The sequence below is a fragment of the Balaenoptera ricei genome, chromosome 3, assembly GCF_028023285.1.
Source record: "Balaenoptera ricei isolate mBalRic1 chromosome 3, mBalRic1.hap2, whole genome shotgun sequence".
NCBI lineage: Eukaryota > Metazoa > Chordata > Mammalia > Artiodactyla > Balaenopteridae > Balaenoptera > Balaenoptera ricei.
In genome coordinates this window covers 62,449,676-62,465,687 of record NC_082641.1, presented here as the reverse complement: position 1 = coordinate 62,465,687, position 16,012 = coordinate 62,449,676, and the positions used below count along the sequence as shown (strand labels likewise).

Below are 16,012 nucleotides of genomic sequence, written 5' to 3'. Positions count from 1 at the left end.
CTTTGTTAAACAGCCTGGTAGTTCCTCAAAAAGTTAAACATATTATTACCATATGACCCTACCATTCCACTCCTATGTATATATCCAAGAGAAATGAAAACATATGTCCACACAAAAACTAGTACACAAAGGTTCAGAGCAGCCAAAAGTTGGAAACAATGTAACTGCCCATCAACTGATGAATGCATAAATAAAATGTGGTATAAAAACCCATAAAAAAGGAATGAAGTACTGATATATGCCACAACACAGTTGAACCTTGAAAACATTATGCTAAGTAAAAGGACCAGTTGCACAAGACCACACATTTTACGATTCCATTTATATGAAATGTCCAGAATAGGCAAATCTATAGAGACAGAAAGTAAATAATACTTGCCTATGGCTGGAGAGGGAGGGGGGAATGTGAAGTAACTGATAAAGGATGCAGGGTTTCTTTCAGGGGTAGAAGAGACAAAAATATTCTAAAATTAGAATGTGGTAATGGTTGTACAACTCTATTACTACACTAAAAACATTTAATTGTACACTTTAAATGGGTGTATGGTATATTAATTATCTAATAAAGCTGTTAAATGAATAATAAATTTTTGTGATTTTTTTTTTTTCCCTAACATAGAAGAAAACATGTTTTTATGATGATGTGAATGATCCAGTAGAAAGTGATAAAACTAGTGATGTTGGAGAGGAGCAATTCAGCAAAGTTCTTAAGTGAAAGTACATGGAATCTACTGCACAAATAGAGGGAATGGCTTTAGATAGAAGCACAGACAGTTCATCTATAAGCAAAAGGCAGGAAAACAGAACACATGGGTATAAACGCTGGTAGGTAGGTAGACGTGATGGGGGAAGTCTGTGGATGTTCTCTACTGGTTGCTTCAATTTTCTCAGTGAAATAAGAAGTAAGGTCATCAACTGAGAATGAGGATAGGAGGACAGATTTTAAAGATGAGGAGAGAGAAGAAGAGAGTGGACAATTAAATAACTAGGACATTCAGTACAACTTAAGAGCTGGTTATGAACTAAAAATGAGGCCATTCAGTATGTTTACATGTGTTTCTCCATATTTAGCTGCAAGGTAAGGGCAGAGAGTATACAGAGTTGTCTTTAACCAGGGCTTGGCTTCTAGCCAAAAGATTATGTCAAAGTAAGGGGGAGAGGGGAAGGCAAGGGAGTTGAGAGTACATGCAGAGTGATTATGACAACTGGATGTGGAATTTAGGCTGAGAGAAGAGAGTAAGATGTAGATAAAGGGCAGTGACATAGTAGGATCAACAAACCAGAGGTCCTGGTGGAATTGAAAGATGTGTTGAAATTGAGGAACTAGAAGAGTAACCGAAAAGATATAAGAAATGGGAGTGAGTGACTTGAGATAACATGGAATGCAAAAATCAATGGAAGAGATGAGGTCAAGGCAATGACAGGCAGGGTGTTGGAAAGATCATCACTAAGAATTCAAAATAGGACAGTGGGGACTTCCTTGGCAGTCCAGTGGTTAAAACTCCACGCTTCCACTGCAGGGGGCATGGGTTCGACCTCTGGTCAGGGAACTAAGATTCCACATGCTGCGTGGTGTGGCCAAAAAAAAAAAAAAAATTATGACATTCAGGAGGAGTTCCCTGGTGACCTAGTGGTTAGGATTCCGAGCTTTCACTGCCATGGCCCAGCTTCAATCCCTGGTCAGGGAACTGAGATCCAACAAGCCGTGCAGCGCAGCCAAAAAAAAGAAAAAGAAATACATAATGGTGGATGGGGAAAATAGAGTAGGGAAAAGATGTTTTTAAAAATTACAAAATAGGAATAGTGTTGGAAAGAGTAATAGTGAACCAAGAACTAAAATTAAGAAATGAAAACAAAGAGAAATAAGGTGTAGTAATTCAGAGATCAGTAGATGACAGCCACAATGAGACCTGGGACCCAATTATAATCTGATGACATGAGATTCAAATGATGACATGGGATTTTTTTTAGACAGGAAGGAGGAAGACTGTCTAGAAGCAGCAACTAGAAACAAAGACAATACCTACCCCAATTTTATGCCCAGTTGTCTGAGAACTGTGAGAGAAAAAGCAGCTAGTTTTGGAGAAGGTTACAGGGGAAGCAGTGTCCTCACAGAAAGGCCAGTTTCCACAGAGCAAAGGATAAAACATTCAGAGAAAAAGATAAAGATATAGGGGATTTTGATGAAGTTGGACTCTGACTTCCAGAAAGCACAAGTTTCAGGAATTAAGGAAATAGAAGGGCTCAGAATAAGAAATGTGCAGATGCATCATGAGGATTAAAATCCAGGAGATGAGGAGGAGTCTGGGGCTTCTCGTAGAGAATGGCATAAACAGGAATCGAAGGCATAATGAGATTAGTCCTGATAAACTTAGGGCAGTCAAGTGTTGACGGTAGGGAGGGATAAGTGTTCTGCAGGCTCCACTTTGATCCTTTTAAATGGGCATGAAGAGATATGAAGTTATACAGTCCTAACCATAATGTGCCATCTTATTCCCAGTGTGGCATACAAACCCTAAGGTGAATCTCAATGATTCTACCCTCCTGGTGTTCACGTCTTAATATAATACCCTCTCCTTGAGTGTATGCAGGACCTGTGACATGCTTCTAATCGACAGAATTCGGTTAACAGTGATGGGATATCATTCCCTTGATTACATTATGTAACATAGGGACTCCATCTTAGTAGCAAAGTGTGAGAGACTCTCTGCAGACTCTCTGAAATAAGTGGCCATGATGTTGAAGCCTGTGTGGCAAGAAACCATGCAGCCTCTAGGAACTGTAGACAGCATCAATGACCTGAAGGTGGCCTCCAGCTGATAGCTGGCCAAAAGCTGGGGCCCCCAGTCATACAATCACAAGGGTATTAATTCTGGCAACAACCTGAATGAGCTTGGAAACAGATTCTTCCCCAGTCCAGCCTCTGGATGAGAATGCAGCCCAGATCACACCTTGATCACAACCTTGTGAAACCCTGAACAAATGACCCAGTTAAGCTGTGTCCAAACTCCTGACCTACAGAAATGATAAAATAATAAATGTGTGCTTTTTCAAGCTGCTAAATTTTTAGTAATTTGTTACACAGCAATAGAAAATGAATATACCTAGTATGAGAGGTTCATCTTGGCCCATTAAAGGAGGTAAGGATAACCTAGGGAAGCCAGGCATTATGACCACACACAGTGTCTCTTTACTCCATTCAATGACCAATAAATGCCCTAAGGGAGGTGGTCTCAATGGGGTTGTGGGTTAGAAAGTAGATGACTTTAGCTGGAGCAAATGGCACCTTAGACGATAAGATTAAACAGACAGTCTGGGGAAGAAGTCTATGGAGACTCTCTACTTTCTGCTCAATTTTTCTGTAAACCTCAAACTGCTCTAAAAAATAAAGACTACAAAAAATTAAAAATAAAAAAAGATAGTCTTAAGTCAAATCATGGAGGCCCCACATGGCACACTACTATGTAGGCAATGCATAATCAATACACACATTTCTAAGGAGAAAGGACCTAATCTGAACTTTGCCTTAATTCTAGTCATAGTGCAAAAAACTAATTTGAAGAAGAGAAACTGGAGACAGGTAAGTAGACAGGTCATTGTATTACCTCACATGAGTACCTGAATTAGGACAGTTTAGTAGGAATGAAAAGGACAGACAGGTAATATCTCCTGGAGGTATAAATGACAGGATGTGGCTACTGATTAGATGTAGGAAAAGAAGCTGTTTGAGCCAAAGATGACTCAAGTACTTCCAGGCAATGACACTAGAAGAACAGAAGGCAATAGTTATCATTAAATGAGACAAGAAACAAAGAAGACTGGTTTCGGAAGGGACTGATAATGAGCTCCAAGAAAGACGAGAAGCAAAGGAGAAAGAAAAAAGGAAATGCGTGCCAAGGGAAAAGAAAGACAGATATTACAGTACAGGAATTGCTTTTGTGGTATTAAAAATAGGCAAGCTACTATGTACTATCCAGTCAGTGCCTGGAGCTAAAAGTTTTATCCATTTTCAAAACAAAAGCTGACATCAGAAATTATTTAACTCAACATCTTCCTCTCTGCCTCCACTGCTACACATTGAAAAAAAAAGATGCCCAGAGAGGTCAGATGGCTTGTCTAAAGTACCAGCTAATTAGTGGCGAGGCCTGGATTAGAATCCGGGTCTTATGACTCTCAGTCTACTCCATGTCCTGAATTAACTTAGTCAGAGGCAGTTCTTACTTACATAAATCATTTATCTATGTCCTTTATGGTCAGAAATGACCACTTGAGCGTGCCAGTACTTGGAATTTTCTTCTCTTGGTTCTTCTGCACATCTTGCTGCTTTATATGACAGAAATCATATATGTCAACAACTAGCAGAACAGAAAAGGAATCAAGCAACCTATTCCTGAAGAAAAAAAAATATGACAGTAAACTAGGCCCTGAGAGACATCACTAAGGATTTTATCAACAGCACCACACTTCCCCCCCCAGCACACATAGGTCTCCCTATCCCTGTACTTCAACACCCGCCAGAAGACATCCTGTCTGAAGCCGTGAATGCCATCACCAGTGGCTGAAATGAGTGAGAATCAAGCCGCAGTAGGCATTTTAAACTGTTGCCTAATTTAAAAGGAAAACATTCCCCCTAAATACATAACAGTTCTCAAGGATGAGCTAATCCTTCTAGTAATTTATGCATTAAGCTTTAGAGGGCAGGCCAGGGAAGCTACCCACCAAGCTCAACATAATTCCAGTGGTAAAATGCATTTTGAGTTCAAACAGAAAAAAATTATTTCATAACCAAAGACTACCCTCCATTTTATAGCACATCTCAATTCAGACCACCACATTTCGACTGCTGAATAGCTTTCCAGTGTACTACCAACAGACTAAGTCTAAACTATGTGGTGTTTTATGAGGATTCCTTTCTCTGAATTTATAATACAGAATGAATTAATATGTAAATTATTAAAATTATTTAAATATTTAATTGTTACTTTCCTTAAAGTTTCCATTCAAACAGAAAACTAAATATAAAAGGAAACCTAATAAAAAAATTAAAAAGACAGGAACTTTCTAAAATCTTAAGTTTATATGCTCATTCTGCTGAAGGATCTTCCTACTTGACCTCAAGTAGCTCACCACACCCTTCTGCAACAATCTAGAAGCTTCATTTTCACAAATACTTTTCTAAGACAAATATGGATAACAACAATCAACTAAAATAGTATCTGGACTGAGTTCTGACATATCACTTACATCAATTATCCAAGTACGTCTGCTCTTAGAAAATAGTCACAGCTGCAAAAACAGGCGGGGAGGGGGGAGTGGTGGGACAAATTTCTAAAATCATACATACAGGAAACAAAAGAATTTTGAATTTTTAAATTATTCCATCTGTATTTTCCATCATGTAAAAAGTTCAGTGGAAAATGCCTAAGTGCTCTTGTAACAATATTTTTCCTGGTTCTGACACTATCTTACTCATCAAATCTAAGAGAAGTGTTTCGTTGTAAGCTGGCTTTTCATTATTGCCTAGCTACTCTCTTTCAGAAAACCTTTCCTTGACTGTAAAGTCTCAACATTTAGAACCATAATTTACATTTTTGTTTTATTCTTCCTGGATATATCTAATTCGTGTAATTTTTTAAAATCCCAATTAGGTGAGAAATTTTCCATAGACCGGGACATTATCTTCTATTTCTTAGGCATCTGTCTCTAAAGAGCACTAACAAAATGGAAAAGGCAAAAGCTTTACAGAAAAAAGATGAGCTACATAAACCAGTTCTGCCACTTACTAGCTGGATGACTTGTGTCTAAGATTCTTTATCAGTAAAAGGAAACAAAAAATATCCATTTTGAATGCTGTTATAAGAATTCGATAAGATAATACAGGTAAAGCACATAGCACAGAGCAGACAACTTGTTGAAGAACATTACTACTTCTAAAAAGAATATCTAAAGCTGCTACTGTAAAAAGGTTAAACATTTTTTGCTAGTAAAATCTTCCAAAAATATATATAAAAACCTCCCTTTGTTCTTTACCAACAAACTTTAACAGTCCTGTTCCCATCTCCACCCCCCGAGAAATTATCAAACTACATATAGTGGAATAAAATATACCGGGCTTTTCTTTTTCTCCCTTTCAACTCCTACCAAGTTGCAATCTCATACATTTTCACAGTTACTATAAGGTTGAGCCATACGACACTGCCATCTTTACATGTCAAAACTGGTCAACTTATTGGCCATTTCACAGGGTTCAATCTGAAACTGACATGCTCAAAGAACACCTGATGATCCCAGTTTGGGTTGCAGCTGCTACACATAAACAGAGGCTGTTAAAATAAATGAGGGCTTTGAAATAAAGTGAAATTTTAAAGTTCACTCTTATTTTAGTGCTTTTACTTTGTACAAAGCTCTTCTTAAAACTAAAAAGTTAATACATCTTGAAGAAATTTCCAAGCAAAAGCCTACACGATCTTCTAGAATTATTTTCTAGACTATGAAAAACATGCATCAGGAAGAGATGATCAAGTAAGGATCCTTATAATGACATGTAAATCCAAGCACATAACTGAAGAACTTTAATAATCTTTAAGAGGATGACTAACAGTTCACGAGCCAACAATGTTTAAAATTAGGTGCCTCATGAGTGGGATATTTGAGCTAAAAACTCAAATACAGGAGACAAAATTATTTGCCAGAGAAATTTTGAGGGAGAATTCTCAACAGAACCTACCTTCAGTAGTCCTCAAAACTGGCTCACAATAAAATCATCAAAAGCGCTATAGCAAAAACAAAAAACAAAACCGCCCTGTGAGAGATTAGAGCCCTAACAGATACTGTAATAAAGTTCTCCAGGTGCTTCTAATATGCACTCAGGGTAGCGAACCCTATCCTTTAAGGGTTTTTTCCATACTCCTTCATTTTATAAACCAAGACTACATTTTGAGAAGAATATGCTCCTAGGCCAGGTTCCAGAGGTTCTAGTCTACCAGAGTAGAAAGGTAGTCCTATTCAGAATCACCTAATTCAAATGACAATCATACAAATATTCATGGTACAGTTCCAGACGAACATCTCTCTTTGTAAGAAAACATCACCCTGTATTACCATGAAACTAACATGTATACCAAAAAACCTCTCCTGTTTAAAGAACTGTAGTAATTTTAACATATTAGAGGGGTTATTAGCAATTTAATTTGTAGAACCATCATGGTAATTTTCAATTACTAGAAATATTCCTTCCTGTTTTAATAAACTTGCTAAATTCTAAATAAAACACTAACAGCTTATTTTATATAAGTTTAACCAATCAACTAAAAAGAAACCACAATTGAAATATAAATCCTATTTAATTTCCATTTTAATATTTAAAAGTAGTCCAATTAAGAATAGTCTTACTGTTCTAGAATCCGAGAATGGATTGTATTCATCAAGTCCTGGTGGGACATTTCTTGTCACTTGTGTAACTGATGGGTCCTGGAATAAAATTCGAAGGAGAAAAAAAGATTACTTATCCTTTAAGATAGAATTATGATATTTACAAAGCATTTGCTTTATCTGTCCTTTTGGTCACCCAGCAAAGCTAACAGAGGAAAATAAAGATTATCAGATTTACTCAGTCCCACTTCCAGAAAGTTGAAATTTAAACCCACAGCCCTCACACTCTCAAAGAAAAACAAATGAAAACTGGGTTAGATGCAAATCAGCTGCTAGCTATTATTTAAAGAATGAAAATAGACCACCTCATAACAGCTGTGTGGAACCGATTGCACAGGGCATCTCAGCAAATCTTGAGTAAACCCATCCTTTCCTCTGGGCTCCACAAAGAGTTCATGTTCCCCTTTTTTAAAAAATAATATCTTCACTTTTCCCCACTGCAGATTTAAGTACCACGATACAAATCAATGTCATGTGCAGGCAACATCTAGAGCATTCAAGATTAAGCACCTCTTACTTGTTTTATTCTACTACAGTACTTCCCCATGACTGTATTTATTGTTCCACATGATCCTAGACTGTCTCCCTCTTCCAAGTATAATATATTACCACATTATCCCAGCTTCTCAAATCTTAATACTAGGCTTTCGTATAAGTAACTAAATCACAAAATCCTAGTTATTCTATTTCTCTTTGACTGTGAAAGTAAGACACAAATATAATGATCATCTCAACAAAATCAACTACATAATTAATGTGAAAGGCATTTGCAAACCATAATATACAGCCTCATTAGCCTTCATATCCCTAGTCTCAAACTTTCACATTCACCAGAATCAAATGAAAACACAGATTGCTGCACCCCACTCCCAGAGTTTCTGATTCAGTAGGTCCGGGGTGGGACCTGAGAATCTGTATTTCTAACAAGTTCCCAGGTGATGCTGCTGGTCTGGGGACCATTGCCCCCTTGTCTACACTGTACACTGTCCAATCCATCTTCCTCAACACAGTCATCAAAGTTACCTTTCAAAAATGTAAAGCTAATCTTGTCATTCCCCTCCTCCAATCCCTCTCCTCTGCCCCTTATCCATTTCAGATTTCTAGAGACTCAACTATAAAATACACATTCCTCAAAATGAGACACAAAGTTTCCGACTAGCCCCTGCCTACCTTTCCAGCCTTATCAACTCTCTTATAACCACCCTCACACCTTGCCAGTCCTTTCCCTTAAGCGAACAAAACAAGCTACTGGGCTTCCCTGGTGGCTCAGTGGATAAGAATCTGCCTGCCAATGAGGGGACATGGGTTCGAGCCCTAGTCCAGGAAGATCCCACATGCCACAGAGTAACTAAGCCCGTGCGCCGCAACTACTGAACCTGCACTCTAGAGCCCATGAGCCACAACTACTGAGCTCACAGGCCACAACTACTGAAGCCCACGTGCCTAGAGCCCTTGCTCCGCAACAAAAGAAGCCACCACAATGAGAAGGCCGCGCACCGCAACGAAAAGTAGCCCCGGCTCCCACAACTAGTGAAAGCCCACGTGCAGCAACAAAGACCCAATGCAGCCAAAAATTAATTAATTAATTTAAAAAAACAACAAGCTACTATATAAGGAGCCTCGAACTTGGCAATAAGCAAGCAGTAAGTATAAATCAAAAGTACAGCAGAGATGAAAAATAAAGTCTTTAGGCTTGCTCAACAATAAAATGGGAAGCGGGCAAAGAAATCACTCTACCTCCTCTCAGGGTTACCCTTCCCAGTTTATACAAAAATGAGTAGAAAGATTATCAAGAGGGGATGTATGCTTCAGGGGGAAAATTAAGAAAATAGAAACATGAATATTTTAATCAAATTTTTAATCAAGTTGGCATTGTTGTGCTTAAATTTAGAAGTGGGCTCAGGGTCAAGAAGTGGAGACCTAGCAAATCCAGATGGTCCAGCTGCAGTCACGTCACAACGCCCAGCCCACCACAACCCACCACAAAACCAGGTGACCTGTAAATGCTCAGACACCACATTCTTCCTTGGCATTGCTTCCTCTGGCAGTAATACTCTTCCAGGCAGGATCAGCCTAGAAATCTCCTCCTCTTCCTTAAAGACTCAACCCAAAGACTACCTCATATGCTAACCAATAATCTTCCTGATACCTTCCTGATATCCAAGTCACTCCATCCCAATCTCAATGCTCCCACAGAACTTGGTATTTATCTCCATCAGCATTTATTTCACTGAACCATGATGATCTTCATGCAAGTCTTTTTTCCGAAATTAGATTGTGACATCTCTGAATACAAGAAATATGTAAATAGGTCTTTTTTATTTAATCATACGTGCGAGGTAACACTGTTTCTTGAGTGATTATTATTACGACCTCTGGGGGGGAAAATCCAGAATAATTATTCGCAACAGTAGCAGCAGTAATAACCAAGAAATACTTCCTTAAAAAAAAACATAAATATGAAGTTAATTCAAAAAGTTTAAGTGAAAAGCTGTTTAATTAATGTTTACTCTCACTCATAAGAAGAGAAACACTAATTAAAACTACGGCTGACCCTTCAACAACACAGGGGTTAGGGGCACCAACCCTCGGCTCAGTCAAAACTCCTTGTATAAGTATAGTTGGCCCTCCCTATACTCCACATCCATGGTTCTGCATTCACAGATTCAAGCAAGAACAGATCGTGTAGTACTGTAAAATTTACTATTGAAAAAAATCCACATATAAGTGGACCCACAATGTTCAAACCTGTGTTGTTCAAGAGTCAACTGGATGCTGATGTAATCATTTCTCACGTATCAGATTAGCAAAACTCCAAAAGTCTGACATACTCTGTTGACAAAGCTGTAAGGAAATAAGGATTCTCACACATTCCTAATGGGAACAGAAACTGTTACAAACCTCTATGGAGGGAAAGTTGGCAACTGCTAGCAAAATTACATCTGCATTTAAACTATGACCCACAATCTCATTTCTAGGAACTTATTCCAAAGATATACTGCAAAATACTATTTGTAATAGCAAAGAATGGAAGCAAACTAAATGTCTATCAACAGAAGATGGTTGAATAAACTACAATACATCTATATGACAAAGTACTATGCAGCTGAGTATTATGCAGTTGTAAAGTGGTATAAGATCTACACGCTACAGAATAGTGAAAAAAGTAAAGTGCAGAACAGTGTAAATATAATGTTGCCTTTTATCCACAAAGGAAGATAAAAATGAATGTGTTTATTTTTAAAAAAGAATAAACCAAAAACAAACAAAAATGATTGCCTATAGGGAGAGGAAGAGAACAGTTAGCAGACAGCATAAACTTGGAAGCTAGACTTCTCTGAATGTACCGTCTTTTATAGTTTTTCCTTTGGAACCATAAAAATGTTTTCCACAATTACAGAAGAAAATTAATTCAAAAAGAAAAAAGGGGGGGCGGCAAAATGTAGGGTCGGAAAGATGGATCCTGCTTAGCCAACATTCATCCCATCAGTGTCATTCTCTCAGCGCTACTTAAGTACAATGAGTTCCAACTTTCATTCTACAAATACGTATATCCAATTATCAAGTGTCCTAAAATTCAAATTCACATTAAATTCTTTTTTTTTAATCCTACATAAGGTATAACTTAGTTCTAAAGAGGCCTAGAATGAAATCATTCTTCCAATTTTCTACTCGTGACTACAATAATTTAAATGATCTTGTTTCCTTTTAGATTCTAGAAAAGTTTAATCCAGGCTGAAAGTTAACTGGCAGTTTGCCAAAATCACGGTCCCAAGTGAACTGAGTTCAATTCTAGTTGGTCTGGAATTTCCCCTAACATAGTATTAGGTGACCAAGCAGTAGACTATATGCCAAGAATGATCTAGCCAAGGATGATTTAGGAAGATAAAGAACTGATATCTCTGAATTAACATTTCAAATTATTTTTTAATAAATGTAAACAGTGTTGAGGGAGCTATAGTCTCTAAACTGGGAGAAAAACAACAAAGCTGATGATTTAAGTAATAATGAATGGTCTTTCAATGCCTATTAAGTATTGAGCACTTGTTTACATTATTTCCAACCCTTTCTATGATCCTCCCTGGTGGATGGTATTGTCCCATTTTTCAGAAGCAGCAGCTATGGCCTTAAAAAAGAAACTTCCTCAAGGTTAATTAGCATATATCTGAGATAAACTATGAAGCCAGGACTTCCAATGCCTATATATACTCTTTCCATCAGATATATGAAAAACAGTTTACCACAATCGTAACTTTATCCAGAGAAGACACTAGTTGAGCTCGTTGTTTATTGATTCTAAAACTTTAGCAGGAAAATATCTCACTTCTTCTCCAACACAATCAAAATGAAATTGTTTTAACTGTTAAGTTGGTTGCTTCTATGACAGTGGTTCTCAAACTTCGCAAGCACTGGAATCACCTGGAGCGCTTGTTAAAACCCAAACTGCTGAGGCCCGCTCTGAACGTATCTTGATGTGCAGGATGGTGGCTGAGAATCTGCATTTCTACCAAGGAAAACATTCTGAGCTGGTCTTATTTTATTGACTTAGAGGAATGTACTAGGCTTCTGTATTTTACTAACTTTCAAGAGTCAAGACATTCTTTAGAGTTTAAATATCCTTTTTGGACCTGACTATCCATAAAGTTATGTCATTTAGTCAAGCCGGGGCTATTCTGCTAACCCTTTAGTAAGCAACTTAACTCCATGGTCATGTTTCATTAAAAACCAAGATGCATTACAAAAGTAAACGCTTTTTCAAAGAAGGGAATAAGTAAATATTTTACATCTAGCATAATTAGCTCTTTTCTATCTTTAATCCAAGTTTCTTTACCAAACCCTCCAGGGTTGTGCACCTTCACTGTATTTCAATTGATTTCCTCCATCATGCTTTATGTTGGACTTTCTCAATCACTGCCACATATAACCTCACAGGAAGATTCCAACCTGGCAAGAAAGTACTTTCACCTTCAGCTAGACATGAGGACGTTAATTCAATAATAGTTTCTGCAGGGAACTAAGATCCCGAATGCCGCCTAGCTCAGCCAAAAATAATAATAATAAGTTTCTTCAATAAATATTTCTTGTGAATAATCAACTCCAGTCTCTTCTCTGTATATATATACCATCCTCAAGCTAAAGAGTAAGCTAAAAAAAAAAAAGCCTACATGGATGATTGTGTACAACCATACATTATGTATCCACTTACTGTATCTGCTAACACTTAATAGGTTTGGGTTTCAAGATTAACATTCAAAACTTTGTGTCTTAGGTACTCGTTCTAAAGCAGAAAGAGGACTAGTCTAGGAATTAGAAACTCTGGGTTCGCTGGAAATGACTGGCCTCTGCAACCTTAAGCAAGTCACCTAAACTCTCAATTGTCTCACATGTAAAATAGGAGAAATATGACAGATGATTGCCCTGGTCAGTTGCAGCTCTGAAATGTTATGCTATAGACTATAAGTCTTTTACTGTTTGGAAAGGTGACTGCCTGTATTCAACCCTCCCCACCCCACTAATGAAAAGCTGTAAACGTTGAACAGGCACTTCATATTTCAGCGTGACTCAATTTTTTCATCAGTAAAATGCATCACATAGCTCATGAGCTACTACATGTAAAATGCTTAATACAGCTCCTGCACAAGGAAAACACTTGAGTGATAGCCAAGGCTGTTATCATTATTACCAACAAAATAGGATCAAACAAAAAAAAGCTGTCCATTTTTGATTAGCTGAGGTATCAAGAACGTATAGAGCATCCTATGTAATGAATAGGCCAAAAAACAACCACAGCCACCTTCTGAGGGAAGCAATCCAAGGAAGTTCTGAGGGAATCTGAGGGAAGTTCTCCACCCAGCCTTGTGTCATGTGACCCCAATAGCTTAGCTACATGGGAAAGGATGAAGAATGGGCCTCTGTGCCAACGGCAGCCATTTTTAGAACTGAACATGAGGGAGCCTAGCAGACCCCAAGAGAAGTGACTCTATATTGGATAATCACTAATCAATCCAATTAGAGCCTATTTGTTGAGGCACTTGAATATGAGGCATAAAGACTGTACTATAATCAGTAGCAGCAGCAGAAGATGACACTAGTTCATGGTATAAAGACAGACAAATAGAAGCTAAGTCATAAGAAGGTGACCAGAAAAGCGGCAGGAGGTTCAGCACCTGAGGGGAATGGCATTTACTAGAGTTGCCAGTGAGTCACCAAAGCAAAAAGAGGGCCAAGAGAGCTACTGCTCTTCTAGCTGATGAGGAATGACTGGTGTTACAGGAGTTTACACATGTTCCTATAGATCCTCAGAAGGGCCTCGGGAAGAAGGGAAAAGGAGAAGGAAGTGTCAGAGGGGCAGAAGAGGGGGAAAAGGCTGGCAGAGATCGGCCCCCTAACCTTCACTTGAATCAGTGAAGCTCAATTTTTATGTTTTATAAATATTGATTTCCCCTGAAAATGGTTTCCACTGCTTGGCAGGAGGGAGGTAAAGGGCAGGGGCTATGGATTGAGGAAACACCTTGTTAGCTCTCAGAAACTGTTTCATCACAACTGCAGAGATCGACTGTGTTGGGCTTCCTTCCCTCCCCAAGAATCCAAAACAAAAAAACCTCCATCACCTGAGGTAACAAGAGTGCATCTCCATGCCTTAAAACCAGAACAGGTGGAACCAATGTTCTTTGCCATTTTGTATTCCATTAACACTTTATGGAAAAACAGTTTACTGCCATTAACTATATTTAAATAAAATCTTCTGGGTGAGAAAGATTTTAATAAGTATAAATATTTACTGATGCCTAGTATACATACTGATCTCAAACATACTTATTGATCCAAAACTGCTGCTAAATCACTTTTGTTTTACTCAAGTATAGTTGATTTACAATGTGTCAATTTCTGTACAGCAAAGTGATCTAGTTACCCATATATATATATATATATATACATTCTTTTTTTAATATTCTTTTCCATTATGATTTAGCATAGGATACTGAATATAGTTCTCTGTGCTATACAGTAGGACCTTGTTTTTTATCCATTCCATATATAATAGCTTACATCTGCTAATCCCAAACTCCCACTCCATCCCTCTCCCAACCCCCTCCCCCTTTGCAACCACAAGTCTGTTCTCTATCACTTCTTAATTTAACTCTAATTTCACCTTCTCGCTCCCTTCCAATTTAAAAGAGAGGGAGGAGAGTACAACTCTAATTTAGCCTTTATTTTTCTTAGTGATAGATATTCCCCACAGTTCTAAAGTTTAAGCCAACTTGACAAAACCTATTTAAAAAAAACAACAAACCTCTCTTTATATACAAGTTTCATCTCTTCCCATCTTTTCTCAGGATTACCCTATCAGTTACCCTTTTCTCTCATATGTTCATCTGCTTCCTCTCAACAGGATGCCTCATATCTACATTTCAAGTCTCAATCATCTTTAAAATGCACACAAGCAAAGAAAAACAAAAGCATTCCTTCAGTCACTCTCAAGCTACTATCAGCCCCCTTCTTTCTTTCCACTTCTCCAACTCCCACCCCACACTCCCTTCCCATTAGCTGCCAGTATTTCTCACATGTAAACTGCAATGGCCTTCTTACTGTTCCCCCCCCATCTTCTGACCCCTTCCCCAACGTATTCTTCACAGTGATCCAGGATGAGCTTCTCAAAATACAATCTTGCCCATGTCACACCTACAGATTTGATGAATGTGAAGAGAACAAACATATATTAAGTTTGGTTTATGCTCTCAATAATCGAAGAGCATATTTTGGGCCTATGAAACTTTACAAATCTTTGGGAATGGACAATGAATAACTAGTAAAATCACTTATGGGATAGAGATTGCAAAGATGGGTAAATTCTTACCATCCACATGAGTGACTGCTAAGGCATGAAGACAAGCTTTAAACCAGTGATAACCATTGACATTTTTATCACACACAGCTAAAGCCCACTACTGCTGTAATACTATATTTTACTCACATAGACCTTTGCTATATAATGTAGTGGCCACTAGCCACATGTAGCTCTTGAAATATATCTAGTCTAAATTGAAATGTGCTGAAAGTATAAAACATACCATGTTTTTGACTTCAAAGCACAAAACAATGTAAAATATCAATAACTGTTATGTTGATTATGTGTTGAAAGATATTTTGTATATACGGGGTTAAATATATTATTAAAATTAATTTCACCTGATTTTTTTCCATATGGCTACTGCAAAATTTTAAATTACATGTGGCACAAATATTTGCATTCAACAGTGCTGATCTAGTCATTATAATTTATTCAAGAATGGCTAATAATTTCACTTTCATCCATTTGGGCAAATTCAGTATGTTACAAAAAGGAAAACAAACTCAGACTTAAAGCTAAATTCCCTCGAAGTTTTTCAAAATTACAAAAGATGACAAGAGACCTGATCAGAAGTTTTCCAAGCCAACGTTTTTATACAACACAGTAGCAGACTTTCACCATACTTTTTCACTTTCCTCACACTTTTTCACGAGATACCAGAAGACAATAATTTAAATATTTTTAAAAATTTAGAAAAAAAATGAATATTTACAATTCTATCAAGGAAAC

General features: G+C 37.6%; 1 protein-coding gene across 4 annotated transcripts in view; it reads right to left on the bottom strand.

Annotated features, from left to right (window-relative positions):
• SCAMP1 (secretory carrier membrane protein 1) overlaps window positions 1-16,012 on the bottom strand; it is a 105,139-nt gene that overhangs the window by 72,992 nt on the left and 16,135 nt on the right. For 2 of the 4 annotated variants that reach the window (XM_059916617.1, XM_059916619.1), the window contains exon 2: window positions 7,393-7,470. The exons of 1 other annotated variant lie outside the window; for it this stretch is intronic. In XM_059916617.1, the coding sequence (XP_059772600.1) occupies window positions 7,393-7,470 (78 nt within the window). Of the gene's footprint in view, window positions 1-4,225; window positions 4,370-7,392; window positions 7,471-16,012 lie in introns of those variants that run through there. One more of the 4 variants, XM_059916620.1, reaches the window with a different exon arrangement.